The 16442-nt window shown below is 40.9% G+C and overlaps 1 protein-coding gene across 2 annotated transcripts in view; it reads right to left on the bottom strand.

Annotated features, from left to right (window-relative positions):
- The window catches only part of PDGFD (platelet derived growth factor D), a 274384-nt gene extending 258903 nt beyond the window's left edge, over positions 1-15481 (bottom strand). Inside the window, exon 1 of one of the 2 annotated variants that reach the window (XM_040257846.1) lies at positions 15041-15481. In XM_040257846.1, the coding sequence (XP_040113780.1) occupies positions 15041-15164 (124 nt within the window). In that variant the 5' untranslated portion in view covers positions 15165-15481. The remainder of the gene's footprint in view (positions 1-15040) is intronic. The other variant, XM_040257847.1, reaches the window with a different exon arrangement.
- Positions 15482-16442: the final 961 nt, after the last annotated feature.

The following is a 16442-nucleotide window of genomic DNA, read 5'->3' as shown; positions in this document are numbered from 1 at the left end:
CAGAAACTCAACATTTTTTAAGTTAAAAAAATGATAACTTGTGTTGGTTTAAATAAGTGATCTTAAGATAACTGTGCTGTTCAAATCAGTAATGTCTGGCATATGTGGTTACTGAGTATTTGAAATGCACTAGTCTGAAATAGGATGTGTTATATGTATATATAAAATGCATATCATATTTGAAGGTTCAATATGATAAGGATACAAAAAGAAATCTCAGTATTTTTAAAATATTTATTAAACAGTGAAATAACAATATTTGGATACAGACTGGATTGAATAAAACATATTATTCAAATTAACTTCTGCTTTTCATTTTCTTCTGTGGTTACTAATTTTTAAAATAACATTCATTTGCATTATATTTCTATTGGACAGTGATGGCCTAAGAGAGTAAGTGGTAAGAGTTGGGTTCAACTTGAGTTAAGGGAACTGGGCTCAGGTATTCAACTGGAATTCTCTGATTCTGTCCTAAGCTCCAAATTTCTAATAAACCTAACATTTGCCAATATGTCATCTAGAAAGATCTATGTCCCATCACCTAACATATAATGTCATGACTGTACTAACACATATAGTATTATTATCCGCATACTATCTATACCAATAAGTACTCTGTGGATGGCAGCTACTATCACATAATTAACAGATAGTTAATTAACAAAGTAATTATTATCACATCACTTTCACCACTTTTCCCCACATCACTTTCAACACTGTTCCCCAGTACAGAAAGTGACACATGACGGTCTCACAATAAAAGTCTGTGGCAAAAGCAACTGAGTAAACTATGAGCTAAAAATGCATAAATGGCATGTTTGGGTAAAGGGAATAGTCAAGAATCAATGAAAGTCTGATAAAATAGGACCACTGTGCTTTCCCATCACATCAGGAGTTAATCTTCTCTGAAAAACAGGTACGATTTGGAACCAGAATTTCCTAAATATTCTGATATGGAACTAGAGCAGAAGTAAGGCTTGCCTTACTAGAGAATTCTCAACGGCAGGGATCTAAATTCATCATTTGTCAATACAGCTGTATTGGTCCATGAAATTTCATAAACAGAAAACCGGACTCAACAAATAGGCAGTTCAACCATTCATCTTTCAGCTCAAAGGCCCTTTATTAGTTTTCTGTGATTGCTGTAACAAATTCCCACAGATTTACTGGCTTAAAACACCTACAGTTATTCTGTTAGAGCCTGGAAATCAGAAGTGTGAGGTCAGTTCAGAGAGCCAAAATCAAGGTGCCAGCAAGGTCTTGCTCCTTCTGATGCTTTAGGGGGGAATCTCTTCCTTGCATCTTCCAGCCTCTGGTGGCTGTTGGCAGTCCTTAGCTTGCGGCCACATCACTGAAATCTGTTTCTGTGGTCACACTGCCCTCTCCTCTGCCTGTCTCAAATCTCCCTACATCTCTCCCCTGTAAGGACATTTCTGATTGCATCATGGCCCACCCAGATAATTCAGGATAATCTCACCATTCAAGATCCAAAGCAAAATCACACTGGCAAAGTCTTTCCCATATACTGTAGCACTTAGACGTGCTAGAATTGTGACCTGAGGATCATCATTCAGCCTCACACAGACCACAGTAAATAGTTTTCCAATATGCTCTAAAGCATTCACTAAAAATAATCATTTTTGTAGGGACTTCCCTGGTGGCTCAGGGGTTAAAGTGACCTGTAATATGGGAGACCTGGGTTCGATCCCTGGGTCGGGTCGGGAAGATCCCCTGGAGAAGGAAATGGCAACCCACTCCAGTATTCCTGCCTGGAGACTCCCATGGACATAGAAGCCTGCTGGGCTACAGTCCACGGGGTTGCAAAGAGTCGGACACGACTGAGCGAGTGAAGAAGTTGCAGTTGCAATCTGGGGGCTTCCCTGGTACCTTGGTGGTAAAGAATCTGCCTGCCAATACAGGAGACACAGGTTCGATCCCTGGGTCAGGAATATCCCCTGGAGAAGGAAACTGCAACCCACCCCAGTATTCTTGCCTGGAAAATCCCATGGACAAAGGAGCTTTACAGTCCCTGGGATCGTAAAAGAGTCAGATGCAACTTAGTGACTAAAAAACAACAATGTTTTTTGCAATTTTTACTAAAGCTGGATTAACTGTACCATTTCCTTAATGCAATAATGTGACTATATGTGACTGATTACTGTTCTGCATCTGGACAGAGAGCTGCAGGTTTCATGGTCCTACACTGTTACATGCTCACCACTCTGCCCTGTGTCTCCTTAGGATTTCAGAAAATGCAGCATTTACAGATGACTTCTCACTTCTGATATCATCATAGTTTTTGTCCCCCAGAGTAACTTATTCATCTGACAAGTAATGACGAGTCCACTGCAAGTCTAGAGTTATCAACAAGCTGGTCATGTGCTCCAAGGAAATTTGTCAACCAGTGGCTGTGCACCTGCAACTATTATTCAGAAAATGATTTTCAACTAATGTTTCTAAATTGGACTTTCAAGAATTTTATAAATGCACACAAGCTGGATGAGTAAGGGTTGCTGCTGTTTACTCAGTTGTGCCCAACTCTTTGCAACCCCATGGACTGTAGCCTGCCAGTCTCCTCTGTCCATGGGATTCTCCAGGTAAGAAAACTGGAGTGGGTTGCCATTTCCTTCTCCAGGGGATCTTCCCAGACTGAAGATCAAACCCACATCTGCACTGGCAGGCAGGTTCTTTCCCACAGAGCCACCAGTGAAAAGGATACAAAGCAGTAAAACAGTCACATATTTTCAACATATTCTATTTTCACCTAAAATTTATTGAGCTCATATGTAATAGTTATACACTAATGACAGATTACCAAGATTTGTAATTTGCTGTCTTCAATGTATTTGGGAAATAGAATATTTCCCTATTTGAGCTGACATGCCCAACCAAGAAAGGAGGTTAAAAAAATAATAAGATGCACAAACCAGTCCTTTTTCTGCTGCCATCCAGTGGTCAAATAATCATAGTGCATATCACGTGTTAAAAAGTTAAGTTGATATTGTTTTTATTTTTATGACTTCACTCTGTATGACAGACTCTAGGTCCATCCGCATCTCTACATATGACCAAATTTCATTCCTTTTTATGGCTGAGCAACATTCCACTGTATATAAGAACCACATCTTCTTTATTATTCATCCATCATTGGACATTTAGGTTGTTTCCATGTGCTGGCTATTGTAAGTGAGAAAGAGAAAAACAAATATCGTATATTAACGCACATATGTAGAATCTAGAAAAATGATACAGATGAACCTATTTGCAGGACAGGAAAAGAGAGGCAGACATCCAGAATGGACATGTGGACAGGGGGTGGGGAGGGGAGGGTGAGGTGAACTGGGAAATTAGGATTGACATTTATATACTGTAAGATAGATAGATAGTGGGAGCCTGCTGCAAAGTACTAGGAGCTGAGCTGGGGCTGTGTTGAGCGGCAGGTCCAAAAGGGAGGCAACATATGTATACATCGTAAAGCTGTTTTTTTGGTTTTTTTTTGCTAAGTCACTTCAGTCGTGTCCGACTCTGTGCGACCCCATAGACGGCAGCCCACCAGGCTCCTCCATCCCTGGGATTCTCCAGGCAAGAACACTGGAGTGGGTTGCCATTTCCTTCTCCAATGCATGAAAGTGAAAGGTGAAAGAGAAGTCACTCAGTCATGTCTGACTTAGCGACTCCATGGACTGCAGCCTACCAGATGAGGAGCCTACCAGGCTCCTCCATCCATGGGATTTTCCAGGCAAGAGTACTGGAGTGGGGTGCCATTGTAAGCTGATTTGCTTCACTGTAAAGTAGAAATTAATGCAACTTTGTAAAGCAATTATACTCTGATTAAAAAAAAATACGTTAAGTCATACTGGGTTGGAAAGTGACCCTGTATATTTGCTTTTATGGTTTAAAAATATTTAGCCTAACATCTAAAATGAAGAACACATGACTCCCAGTCCTACAATTAAAATTACTTTTCTGCTCAAATCCTTGATATAATAATAGTAATATTAATAACCAATAAAGGATTTGACTTTCAGTCTTCACACAGTACTATGCTCAACAGCAGCCTAATAATATCATTTTTTTCTGAATTAAACATAAGATGACTTAGAGTCACAATTTGGTCAACAGGACAGAGTCTTAAAAAGTATGTCACATGAGGGCAGCACACATGAGGGCCTGTCTTGTCCTTTGTTTATTCCCATGCATATTTTATCTCATCAACTAAAGTATACATTTTAGGAGAGTAGACAGTGTACCTTAGGCTTAACTGTTTCTGCCTCAGTGGTTAATCCAGAGATTTGCATGCATATCAGTGTTCAGTAAATATTTGTTGAACAAATACATAGTGTTTATGTTGCTGCAGTTGAGTTTGGTGAAAAGTAGTAAACTAAAGAATTGAATCAAAACAATATGAAATCACAGTGGCTCTTCCCAGAGTATTCAAATATGCTGCACTTTAAATTACAAATAGGTATTATACCATCCTCTTTTTTTTTTTAATTAGCAACTGTCTAAAAAAATCCTTTAATTCCATATTCCAACTTCATCTATGGACTTTTTGCTTTCATAGGAAATGTGTCCTTTTTAAAAATTCTATTCAATAGCAACTCTCTTGTTAAATCCTCAGTGTGAACATTCTCTCTATAGATAAATCTTTAAACAGAATGGAGATACATTACTTTTTCCTCAGCTTTCCATAATCAATCATCCTGACTGAACCTCAAGACTTGCTTCATGATCCTTAATTTACTTCTATCCTTTCTTTTGAACTTTTATTAAGTACTGGGAAATTCCTGTGGCAGTGCTCAAATACTAATTTTGGAAAGGAAAGGTATACCAAAAAGGATTGATTCTAGTCAGAGTATGTGTGAGGCTTTTTGGTAGGGGAAGGCAGGCTTGGGGTGCAGGGGAACCAGTTGAAGACCCTCCACGTTTCACTGATATTAGTCCGAAATTAATCTGTAATGTCATGTTTATGTCTAAGGCAGCAGTCTAAAGGAATATGTGATCTTGAAATTTTCCATAAAGTCATTTGGAAATGACCAATTCTTCACACCAAACCACCGTCTATAATGGCTATGAAAGCACTTTGTCATGTTATAAGAACTCTGGGAATATCAGGTATTATTATTAGCTAGTTAGTGTTAATCGCTCAGTCTGTCCAACTCTCTGCAAGTCCAGGGACCGTGGCCCTCTGTCCATGGGATTCTCCAGGCAAGGGTACCGCAGTGGGTTGCCATTTCCTTCTCCATGGGATCTTCCCGACCCAGGGACTGACTCCAGGTGTCCTGCACTGCAGGTGGACCCTTTACCACTGAGCCACGAGGGAAGCCCAGACAACGATGACGATGATGATATACCCACATACCACTCACTGTGAAACACGATGGTACAGAGCTGATTACTCCATGTTCACTGTGAATGCATTTCATGCAAATAAGTACATCTCTTTTATCTCATTCCTCTAGATTTCATCCACACAAATACTGCACAAGCTCCTAAAGCTTAAAGTGTCCACAAATTAATTTTCTATTTCCATGACCTTCGCTCATCTGTTCTTCCTCTTCTAGTCCTCATCCTGTTCAATAATACAAACAGCCATCCAGACAATTAACAGAAACTTTACAGAATTTAAACATCCTTGCTCCCATTAATTTACAGTCTGATAGGGCTTACATGGCCTAAAGATGAGTCGTAAAAAAGAAGACAGTGATTGGCTGATTTACTGACTCTTCAAACCTTGTTGAGGAGAAGTCCTGCATACCAAGTAATGGAATACACAGTGAGTATGCTCAGCTTCATTAAATGCAGTGAGTATGCTTACATCAGCAGATGACAGATATGGAAATAAACAGATACCACAGAAATATGGGGGAAATAAAGAAGTAGCCAGTTCTACCTGGAGAGGAGATGAGAAGTCAGAAAAGGCTAGGAAGGGTGTACAGTTCCTGTCTAAAATGGGATGCCTGGTTAGCACAGTCACTCAACAGTTCATTCAAAAACAATCATGGTGTGTCTGGAAGAAAAACAACAAAAGGATTAATACTGGTAAGGAATTCACTATTGGATGTATAACCCAATATTTTAAACAGAATCCTTTTATTCTGAGGCCTACTGAACTGGAGCATTTACTTTTAGGTGCCAGTGGGATCACCCATTTACTAACCTCAAGAAGTAAAGTAAAAAGACAGATTGAGAGCTCAGAAAAGAGGCAGAAGCAGTAAAAATAGATTTACAGGTCATTCACACATAAGTAGCAACTGACCTTTGGACAAAAACTAAGATCCTCTAGAGACTAACAGTGAGAAAAATGAAGGTCAGAGCCTTGAAAACATACCAGTATTTAAAGGGCAGACAGGAAGATGAAGACCCAGCCAAGGAGACAAAAAAACATAAGTAGGTAAAGAGCACTCAGGGATATGAGGGAAAGTATCTATGTGGTTATTCAATGTCATATTTCTATAATTAGAAGTATTTTGCCTTTTAAGATATTCTGTTTATCACATGTATATGTGTATGTGTGTGTGTGTGTCTGTGTGTTAGTCACTCAGTTGTGTCCAACTCTTTGCGACCCCATGGACTGTAGCTCACCAGGCTCCTCTGTCCATGGGATTCTCCAGGCAAGAGTACTGGAGTGGGGTGCCATTTCCTTCTCCCGTATATCTGCATATCTACCTCCAAAAAACTGCAACTGTAGAGCTACATAGGTTGTACTATGAAATTATTTTTTAATTTTAAATGTTCTTTTTTTTATTAATAAGATCCCTATTTTAGTCTAAGATTGTTCCCACTTATTTCACTGTTCATAATAGTTACAGTGACAAAACATGAGATATACTTTTAAAACCTTCTCTAACCTTGCTTCTCCAAAGAATTCAAAATAAGTACTGTGTTAATTTTGGCTGTATTTCTATCACTATTTCAAACTTACATTTAGGAGTAGTTAAGGCAAAAGGGGCTCGTGTGTGAAACCAAAGGAAGAAATCATTTCTAGAAGAGACCTGCCAATCATAGAGGAGAGTACAGATCATAGTGACCTTATCCGGAGGGGTAAGGATGACTTCAAATTGCAGTGAGTAAGGAAACATGAAGTAGAGACAATGAAGCATGGTGAGACTGAAGAAGTTTATATGGTGATAAAATGAAAGAAAAAAAAACTTTTTTATATAAAAAATATTAAAATGGCTTTTATATGCTATGGGAGAATGCAAAGACACTGAAACATATGTGTTGGCTAACAGGAGGGAGCCAGTAAGAAGGGAAAGTTTAAATACAGAAGAGCAGCCAATTCTGAGTTTAGGGCATGGGTTTGAAGGAGTCAGAAGGAGGCAGAATCCTGCAGAGGACAAGAGCACAACACCCTCAAACTCAGCTGGACAGAGTCTGCCTTGTAAGAGCTCTGCTGCCTCCCTGACCCCAACAGGGTGTCAGCACTATTCCCAGTTTCACACTGCTGTTGCTTAGCAACTACACCATTTGCTGAAGCATCAGCTGTGTTCAACTAAATCAGTAAGGAGACAAAGATATAGACATATCTCTATCTATCTAGAATAAACTGAAGTTAATTCAAGGTATTCCAATCCAGTTTTTATTTTCCAGCCAAAGAGCTAAAGTTTGCATTTATCCCTAAATTGTGTTTCTATAGGATTAGTTCATCATTTCAACCTAAGAGGCATGTAGATTCTCTAATTGAGTAAGCTACAGCCTGAAGGCTCACTTCCTGTCCTTGTAAATAAAGTTTTACTGGAACACAGCCACACACATTCATTTATGCAATTCCTATGGCTGCTCATAATGGCAGAGTTGTTGAGTAGTTGCAATAGAAACCGCATGACTTTAGGAAAGCCTAAAATATTTACTATCTGGCCCTTTGTAGAAAAGGATCAGCCAAACTCTGCTTCTAATCCAATCTATAAACTATTTTTTCCAAGTAAAATATGCAAGTAGATGTGTTTTCTGTGTCTTCATTCAAGTTATTAAGAATTCCAAATTCAACCGGGTCTAATCCACAATGCAGATTAAAAATTCTTGTTCACCTTCCTCTTGTTTAACACAAATCTATTAGTTATCACTAAAAGAATAAGAACAGTTCATTATTACCCAGACTACAATTATTCTTTTCCACAAAGCTGTCATAGTGAGTGTTGTCAATCTTTTGGATGAAATCCATATATACCTCAGCTAATACCATGTCCAATTTATGATCCTGATAAACCTACCAAACACACAATCGAAAATTTCCTTTGTGATTCAAAAACATTCTCTAAAAATCATCAGTCTTACTAGGTTATAATATAGTACATCCCTGGTGACATACAGAGATAGGTTAGAGACCGTTTGGGCTGCTATAAACATTTTCTACAGACTGAGTAACTTAAAACTACAGAAATATTTTTCTTACAGTTTGAGAGGCTGGGAAGTCCAGCAGATTCCATGTTTTTTTCCTGCCTCCTCATGTGGCATAAAGGGAAAGGATGTGTCCAGGATCTCTTTTATAAGTGTACTAATCTCATTCATGAGGACTCTGCTCTTGTAATTTAATCAAATCCCAAGGACTCCACCTCCTGATATCATCATATTGGGGGTTGGGCTTTCAATATACAAATTTGGAGGGGACACATACCTTCAGTCCATTCCAGGCTGGAACTACTCTCATCTGACTCGTTAGAAACCTAAGCCAGCTGTGCATGCTCAGGTCTTATGAACGCTTTTCGAAGCCTGAAAAAAAGTAAGAGGAGGCAGGAAAGCTACTAGCTGTCCCTTCTCAATGCTCACAGTATGAGTATTCTGAGCCAGTCCTGTTTCCTCTCCTAACGCCACACTGACTGTGCTGTGGACATGGAAGCCACACATGAAAGATAGAGATACAGCTGCACGCTGCACGGAAGCAAAGGAAAAGAGTATTTACGTTTCTACCATGGAACTTTGTGAGCTCATTTATACATGTTGTGATACAGATTTGGATTCTTTTTAATTTTTTTTTTCATTGAAGGATGGCTGCTTTACAGAATTGTGTCAGTTTCTACCAAACATCAACATGAATTTGGTTTTTAAGTGGATTTGTTGCACATTTATTAGTTCATTTGGTTTCATTTTACATAGCTGAAGCTGCTGAATAGTGAATTCTGTAAAAGCAAGCTGTTGCTGTACTGCTTATTAAATGTCTCAGCAAAATGCTGAACTTATCAGCAGCTTCTCACACTGGGTCTGAAATGACTCGCTTAAAACTAATATGGCACTTCAACCCATTCTCAGAGCCCACACTTAGGCACTGTGTCACTGAGCTCCTTCAGTCCAAAGGAGGCCTGCTAAATTTAAAAAATTAAGAGTCCTAATATACAAGGTTTCAAATCATGTTTGGCTTATATTTATAGGGAAAGCACTGCACTTCACAAAAAGTGTTCAAGTAAAAACTTCCAAACTTGGTAAAAGATCACTCTTCATAACGAAAGACAATTCATGTGCTATGACCTCCCGGTCTGGACATGGCACAATCACAGAAAAACAGTATTAATCCATCAAAATTAAAGTGAATATATGAATGTCAGCATATCTGGGTGAACAGCAAAGATATATTACTATATGCATCATCAATGCTTATAAGAAATAAGGCATGCTTCATTCTTTTTCTGAAAAAGAAATTCTTGGAAAAAAATATTTCTTCCTGTCTGTGCACTTGTGCACTTCAGTGTCTCATGGGCTTATTTCTTTATTTAGGACTTACATTTGGTCCTGAAATACAGTACAGGGAGCCAGAATATTTCTGCTGCAGCATTTGTCTTGGATTCTTTGCTTTTACTATTATGTATCATCCTCTTGTAGCATTTTGTTGAAATGGTCCTTCACGTAAAAGTTACATAAAATTTTCAGTTATAAAATTGCATAAATTCTGAAATGTAGAAGTCGGAAATAACTTAAAATGCTGTCAAACACTAACCAGGTCACTTTTGTAATTTACATTACCCTAATGAGACCTCCAGAGGAGGCAATGGCACCCCACTCCAGTACTCTTGCCTGGAAAATCCATGGATGGAGGAGCCCGGTAGGCTGCAGTCCATGGGGTTGCTAAGAGTCAACTTCACTTTCACTTTTCACTTTCATGCATTGGAGAAGGAAATGGCAACCCACTCCAGTGTTCTTGCCTGGAGAATCCCAGGGACGGGGAAACCTGGTGGGCTGCCGTCTATGGGGTCGCACAGAGTTGGTCACGACTGAAGCGACTTAGCAGCACCAGAAGCAGCAGCAATGAGACCTCAGATCCAGTTAATAAAATCTAGTATCTAGTGTGCTTAGCTACAGAGGGGCTTCCAGGGTGATGAGACCTCAGTGATACTCAGGTTCTGGGAACTATAAACTTAGAAATTTCAGATTAGACTCCTATTTTAATATGCGCGGAATTTTATTTAAATGTTCAGCTAATGCCTCTTTACACTAATCATATCACTTCAGCAAAGAAAGCTCAAGAGTAAGTTCTAGAAGCAAGATGATTGTCATTGTGACTCAGCTCTCAAGGACAAACACACAAATGTCCACATCCTCCAGACCCTCAGAATGAGGGGATTCTCTGAGACCACATGTACTCAGGAATCCCATGTAAGTGACTCTGGGGACATTGCTTCACTGTTTGACCCTATTGTACTAAAACAATAACATTTTGCTTTCATTTGCTAAAAGGGAAAAACCCTGTATTCCAAAATCACTGTCATTTAATGAATTAATATAACTCACAGCCTTATGGCACCTTTCACTTCTCTCTCTCTCTCTCTCTCTCTCTCTATATATATATATATATATATATATATATCTGGCTAAACTCACCTTTAAAAAAAAAAAACTCTATTAAGTAATATGACCTGTGGTGACAAGTCAAAGTCATGTTGCATTTAAAATATGTAATCTCCATTATTTTCTGTAAAATTATGAGTTTTTAATATACTTAGAGTGAAGATATAAATACAGAAGAATATCAGATTTATCACTAACCCGATTCTCAGCTTTAAAAGTAATTTGGTTATATTCTCATGCTTGTGCTCAGTTGCTCAGTTGTGTCCCACTCTTTGCTACTCCATGGATGGTAGCCTGCCAGGCTCCTCTGTCCCCAGAATATTCCAAGCAAGAATGCTAGAATGGGTTGCCATGGCCTCCTCCAGGAGATTTTCCCAATCCAAAGACTGAACCTTCATTTCTTGCTTCTCCTGCATTGGCAGGCAGAGTCTTTACCCCATGTCACCTGGGAAGCCCAATTTGTTTATATTATCCTCTGTTGTTTCACCTTTCCTTTAAGCTCTGATCTTTGAATCAAAGTCAATGTGCTGTCATCAATGAGGACAACAGAAACTGATGTTATTTAAGAAATAAGCTTGACTACTTAAAAAAAATAATCTAAGACTACAATTGCTAAAATTGTAGGCTTCTCGCTAGATAATGATAATAGATAATACACAATTCAAGTCCTGGCATATTAACCAAGCAGAACTAACCAAGCAGAATCATTTGCCACCAACATCTGTACTTTCTGAAAGCAAAACAAGGTCAAGAAAATGAAGAATACATCTGTAATCTTAACTGCCTACGCAGGAAGCTCTATCTAGTTAGATTTAAAAATAAGTAAGCAATACTGTCAGTTAATTGCTACCTTCACACTTCTTGGTTCACGCTCTGAGAAACACCAGTTGTGGCCAGTTATTATAACAAAAGCACCAACTGCACAGACACTGAAATAAGACTATGTGGATGCTATTGCTAAAGGCCAGTTTTCTTTGTGCCAAGAGGTGGATCAGGAATGGGTATCAAAAGTAAGTCATTTTGAGAAAGAATAACAAATATGATATAAAGAAGCATAGGTATTCAATCAAGCATTGCCAACTATTACATTTTAATTCTTTCCAGCCACAGAACCTGGTTTCTTCCTGGGGACAGAGACCAAATTCAACCACCGGCCTCCTTGGGTTACCTTTAGTCATTCTGCAAGCACTGGCAAGGGCTCTCCAGACACCTCTTTTAGAGCAAGAATATAGAGTGATAAAGAGTTCTGAGAGGCCAGGATACTTCAGCAGAGAGGCCTCCTATACTGAGTAGATGGAGATTATCATTTACCAACCTTCATACTTTATCTCCAATTCATTTATTAACTACTCCAGTTATCTGGAGCTACTAGGCACAGGGAGATCAAAAAACAACATTTTTGTATCAGGCTGGACAGGATCCAACACGCCTCATGCCAAGGACTGGGGAGACCTGTCCTCTTGATTCCCTTCTTAGTCCCAACATTAGGTGGCAGTTGACAGGGTCAGCAGGGACAAAACCACGGCACCCAAGTATAAAGACGGTTCCATCATTGGATAGTGGTTTCAAACCCCTATCAAGGACCATATCTAATCTTTTGTTGTGATTTCCTACTTGTAATCTGAGGGTCAAATATTCTCCGGGCCCTAAATTAATACTTGGAAACACTTATCTTCATCTTTCCCCTTATTGTATCCTCTGTGTGTCCTCCCCAAACTTACACCCTGTTTGAATTGGATCAAGAATATTGTCCTCTGTAATGAGCCACTAGGGAACTTTGAGAGAGCAAGTTTAAAATGTCTCAGATCAGAATAAGGATTTAATTTAATAAGTTATTAACTTTTCTGGTCAGCTCAGCTGTTACCACATAAAATCTCTCAGATGATATCTGCTGCTAAGTTGCTTCAGTCGTGTCTGACTCTGTGCGACCCCATAGACAGCAGCCCATCTAGACTGTATCAAAACCCTTCATTATTGCTCTCACCAAAATACTACAAAGTGTCTGTCAACCTTTTCTTCATTACTGCCCCTCCCTTTATTAATGAGTCTTTTTAGACATGTTTTCACATATACTCTCTATGAATTGTTAATACTACAGATATACTGTATATCTGTTTATATGCACTGGCCTTTGGCCACAAACCACTGTAACATATAAAACTTTTTTCACCATCTAAAATCCGATTACATTCCCTTGGGGCAATATTATTATTTTCTGAGAATGTGGGTCTATAACACTTAAGCTGCCTTTTGAAAATTCCCCAATCTAAGAGCCCATTATTGTGTTATTTTTACTTTGTACACAACATTTTTCTTTTAATCCAACTATCTTTCCCCCTTTCCTAGCCTTCTTTATAAATGAGATTGACAGTGAGAAAAGTATTGAGCAGTCTGAACTAATCAAAATGTGTGTATGTGTGTGTGTCTGTTGTAACTACACAACAGTTCTAGCTCAAATATGATGGAATAAATCCAGAGTAGTTTTCAAACTTTAATAAATTAAAGCATTAGCACTTTTCATATAGACTAGATAGATGTACAGAGTTTTAACAACAACAAAAACAAAGAGATGAGCTGTGAGACTTGGTTTTAAAAGTCAGAATCTTGGGTTAATGGGCAACGGTTACATATTTTTCATTTTCTGTCCTTGACTTCTTGTAACTGATACTTGGGAAGTTAAGGATTACAAAACTATGGCTATGAAGTCATGCAAATTATAAATGGCATTTTACTCTATGAAGCTGAAAGGGCATATGAAGCACAAACATTAACAAATCTAAAAACTCAATGAGTAGAACAGTGTCCCTGGTGGAAACATTAATGAGTGAAACAAAACTATAAAAATTTAGTCTTGAGCCTAAACATTTAAAATTTTTTATTAAAAAAATGTGTTCAAAATGAAGGCTTATCAAAAGTGCACTGCTAGCATATTTTACATAAAATACTATAATAAGGTAATTGAAATACAGGGTGACCTTCTGCCTGGAGGTGACTCTGTGGTTTCCCTATATTCCCTCCACTTCAGATGACTTCAGCACACTGAAATCCACAGTCTCCTTGCCATCAGAAAATATAACAAAGTTTTTGTTTGCTTGTTTCAAAGCTCAGAAGCCTTTTAGTGATATCCAAAGTAAGGACAAGCCAAGAGAGAAACTGATAATAACAAAGCTAATATGAATTTACTAGCAGTCAAATGTTGCCAGCTCAAAGAGTGAAACCTTTAAGAATAGCTTGGTGAGCTCCTCAGGGGCTGTGTCAGAACTTTAAGCAGAAGGAAAGATATATCTGATGAAGGATAACAAAACAAAACAAAAACCCTATGGGTCAGTTCAGGTAGGTGGTGGAAGCAGCTGCAAATTATTGGCAACACAAACTGTAGTTGAGAATTGAGAAATACATTAACTTCAGATCTTGGTGGAGGCCCAGATAGCAAACAAACTCAATTAAAATCACTGGCATCCAGTGGCCCAGGTGTCTTCCATAAAAGGAAAACAAACAAGCTTTTCTGGGACTTTGCTTAAGACTTGGCTGTTGAAGGAGATTTGCTTCTTGCAAACAGTTGGAAAGACTTCTGTGAAAGAAAGCTAATAGCAGGAGTCAGGTCTCCCTGGAATAAAGATGAAACTCCAAAAAGCATTTTCTCCCAGATTCTGAGTTTCTGAGCCATGCTCTGAACTCCACTGGGTAAGTCACTCTGGGGATGAACAGGGCAACAGGCTGTGCACCTGGCCTCAAGATAAATAATATATAAATAAACTGTCCCTATGCTCCAGCTACCATTTCCTCTGAAACTAATCATTCCCTCTCCCCCCACTTAAAAAATAAAAATAAAGCACCCAGAGAAGGCCACTCTCGAGTCCAGCCACCTATGACAAAGGTCCCAACTGTTTCAAGCCCACAAGATTAAGAACCTGAGCATGGGGAGGCGCAGCCTGCGACTTTCTCCAGCTCCGAGGTCCTGCTATCAGTGGACGGATGGACACCGAAATGACTTCTCTGGGGTCCAGGAGATGAGTCACCGGGGCTCTCCGGTCCTCTCCCGCACACCGCCTTCCACACCCTCAGTCCCATTCCCAGGAAGGGGCTCTCAGGGATGGAGGCAGGCACCGGACCCCTCTTCCTTTTCTACACCCTGTGTCCCACACACACACCACCAAGGTTCTTAGGAAAGAAACCGAAGGGGGGCGGGGGGTAAGGGGGATGACAACCAAAAAAGTAAGTATTTAATTGAAAAAAAAAAAAAAAAATCTGAGTCTCTTACCATCTCGCCTGAGGTTGGCGTTACGCAAAGCTTTGATCGATGCGCTCTGCGGGGTGGCAGAGGTGTTCCGGTAGCTGCAAAAGTTTGCGCAGACTAGCGTGTAGACAAGGATGAGCCGGTGCATTGGGATCAGAGACCCGGGGACAGCGTCACTCCAAGAAAAAGCCGGGACAGGCTCCCGGGACGCGAGCCGGCACTCGCTGGCCCTGGCCTCCGCGCTAGTCGCCGAGCTCTCCGCAAACTTCCTGCATGCCGCGCTCTCCGCGCGGGGGGCGGCCGCACTTCCTCGTGGCGCGGAGAGTTGATCAATGGTGACGGGACAAACAACAGGTTGACGTTTGTTCGCCCCCTCCGGTGGCCGACAGCTGCAGCACAGGCGCCCGGGCGCCGAGCGGAGCAGCAGCGGTCCCCGCCCGGCGGCGGCGCCCCGGGCTGCGCGCACTCGGGCTCCCCCCGCGGCGCGCCAGGCTCCCGGGCCGAGCCCCGCGCCGCCGCCGGGCCTGGCCGGGCGACCTGGGACGCGACTCCCCCACCTCTCGGGCCTCAGCCCTAGACTTCAGACCAGACAGGCGAGGGGGACCAGGGAGTGGGGGGCTGGGAGAAATGCGAGAGGGCGGAATCCCCAAACTTCTCCGGAGGTGACGGGCTCCTCCACCCCAAGACGTGGCTCCCGCCTAGTGATGGGGGCGGGCGTGGGGCGTGGGGAGCGATCTGAGAAGGGCTGCAGTTCGAAAGTTGTCCTTTACAATAACCAAGGTCACATTCTGCTCAGTCAAGATTTTGCTAAGTGGAAAAAAAAGGAAAAACTCAATAGCAAGGCACTTGATTCTGATCTGTACTTCGAACCCCAGTGAGGTGAAAGTCACTCAGTCGTATCCGGCTCTTTGAGACTGCATGGACCATACAGTCCATGGAATTCTCCAGGCCAGAATACTGGAGTGGGCAGCCTTTCCCTTCTCCAGGCAATCTTCCCAACCCAGGGATCGAACCCAGGTCTCCCGCATTGCAGGAGGTCAACTCCAATAGGTGTGGCCTTAGCCAAGTCAAGGTTAATTTTCAGAATGAAACAGCATGTCCTAGGTGTGAGGGTTGCATGCGATGAAGTGTAACAGTAAACCGTCAAGGGTGTTTGCCATGTGTCCCACCGCCCACCTCCTGCACTGTAGAAAGATCTAGAAATTGGGTGGGGTTTGGCCAGTTGAGATTGGCAAGGTGAAGAAGTTGAGGGGGCATTGTCTTCATGGTCCACAAAGAGAGGCAGGGACATCCAGGCCTTGGGGCCCCCCCTACTCTGAGTATGTGGAAGCTCAGAGGTGCAGAGGAAATGCCCTTAGAGTCCAGGAACTTCTAAATCATATCTATAGCCCCCAGGGGTAGGGGACTATATTTGGAAAAGGAACAG

Source organism: Oryx dammah, unplaced genomic scaffold (genome assembly GCF_014754425.2).
Source record: "Oryx dammah isolate SB20612 unplaced genomic scaffold, SCBI_Odam_1.1 HiC_scaffold_17, whole genome shotgun sequence".
In the NCBI taxonomy this organism is placed as follows: Eukaryota; Metazoa; Chordata; class Mammalia; order Artiodactyla; family Bovidae; genus Oryx; species Oryx dammah.
Note: the sequence above shows the minus strand (reverse complement) of the source record. Positions and strands in the feature narration are given on the sequence as shown.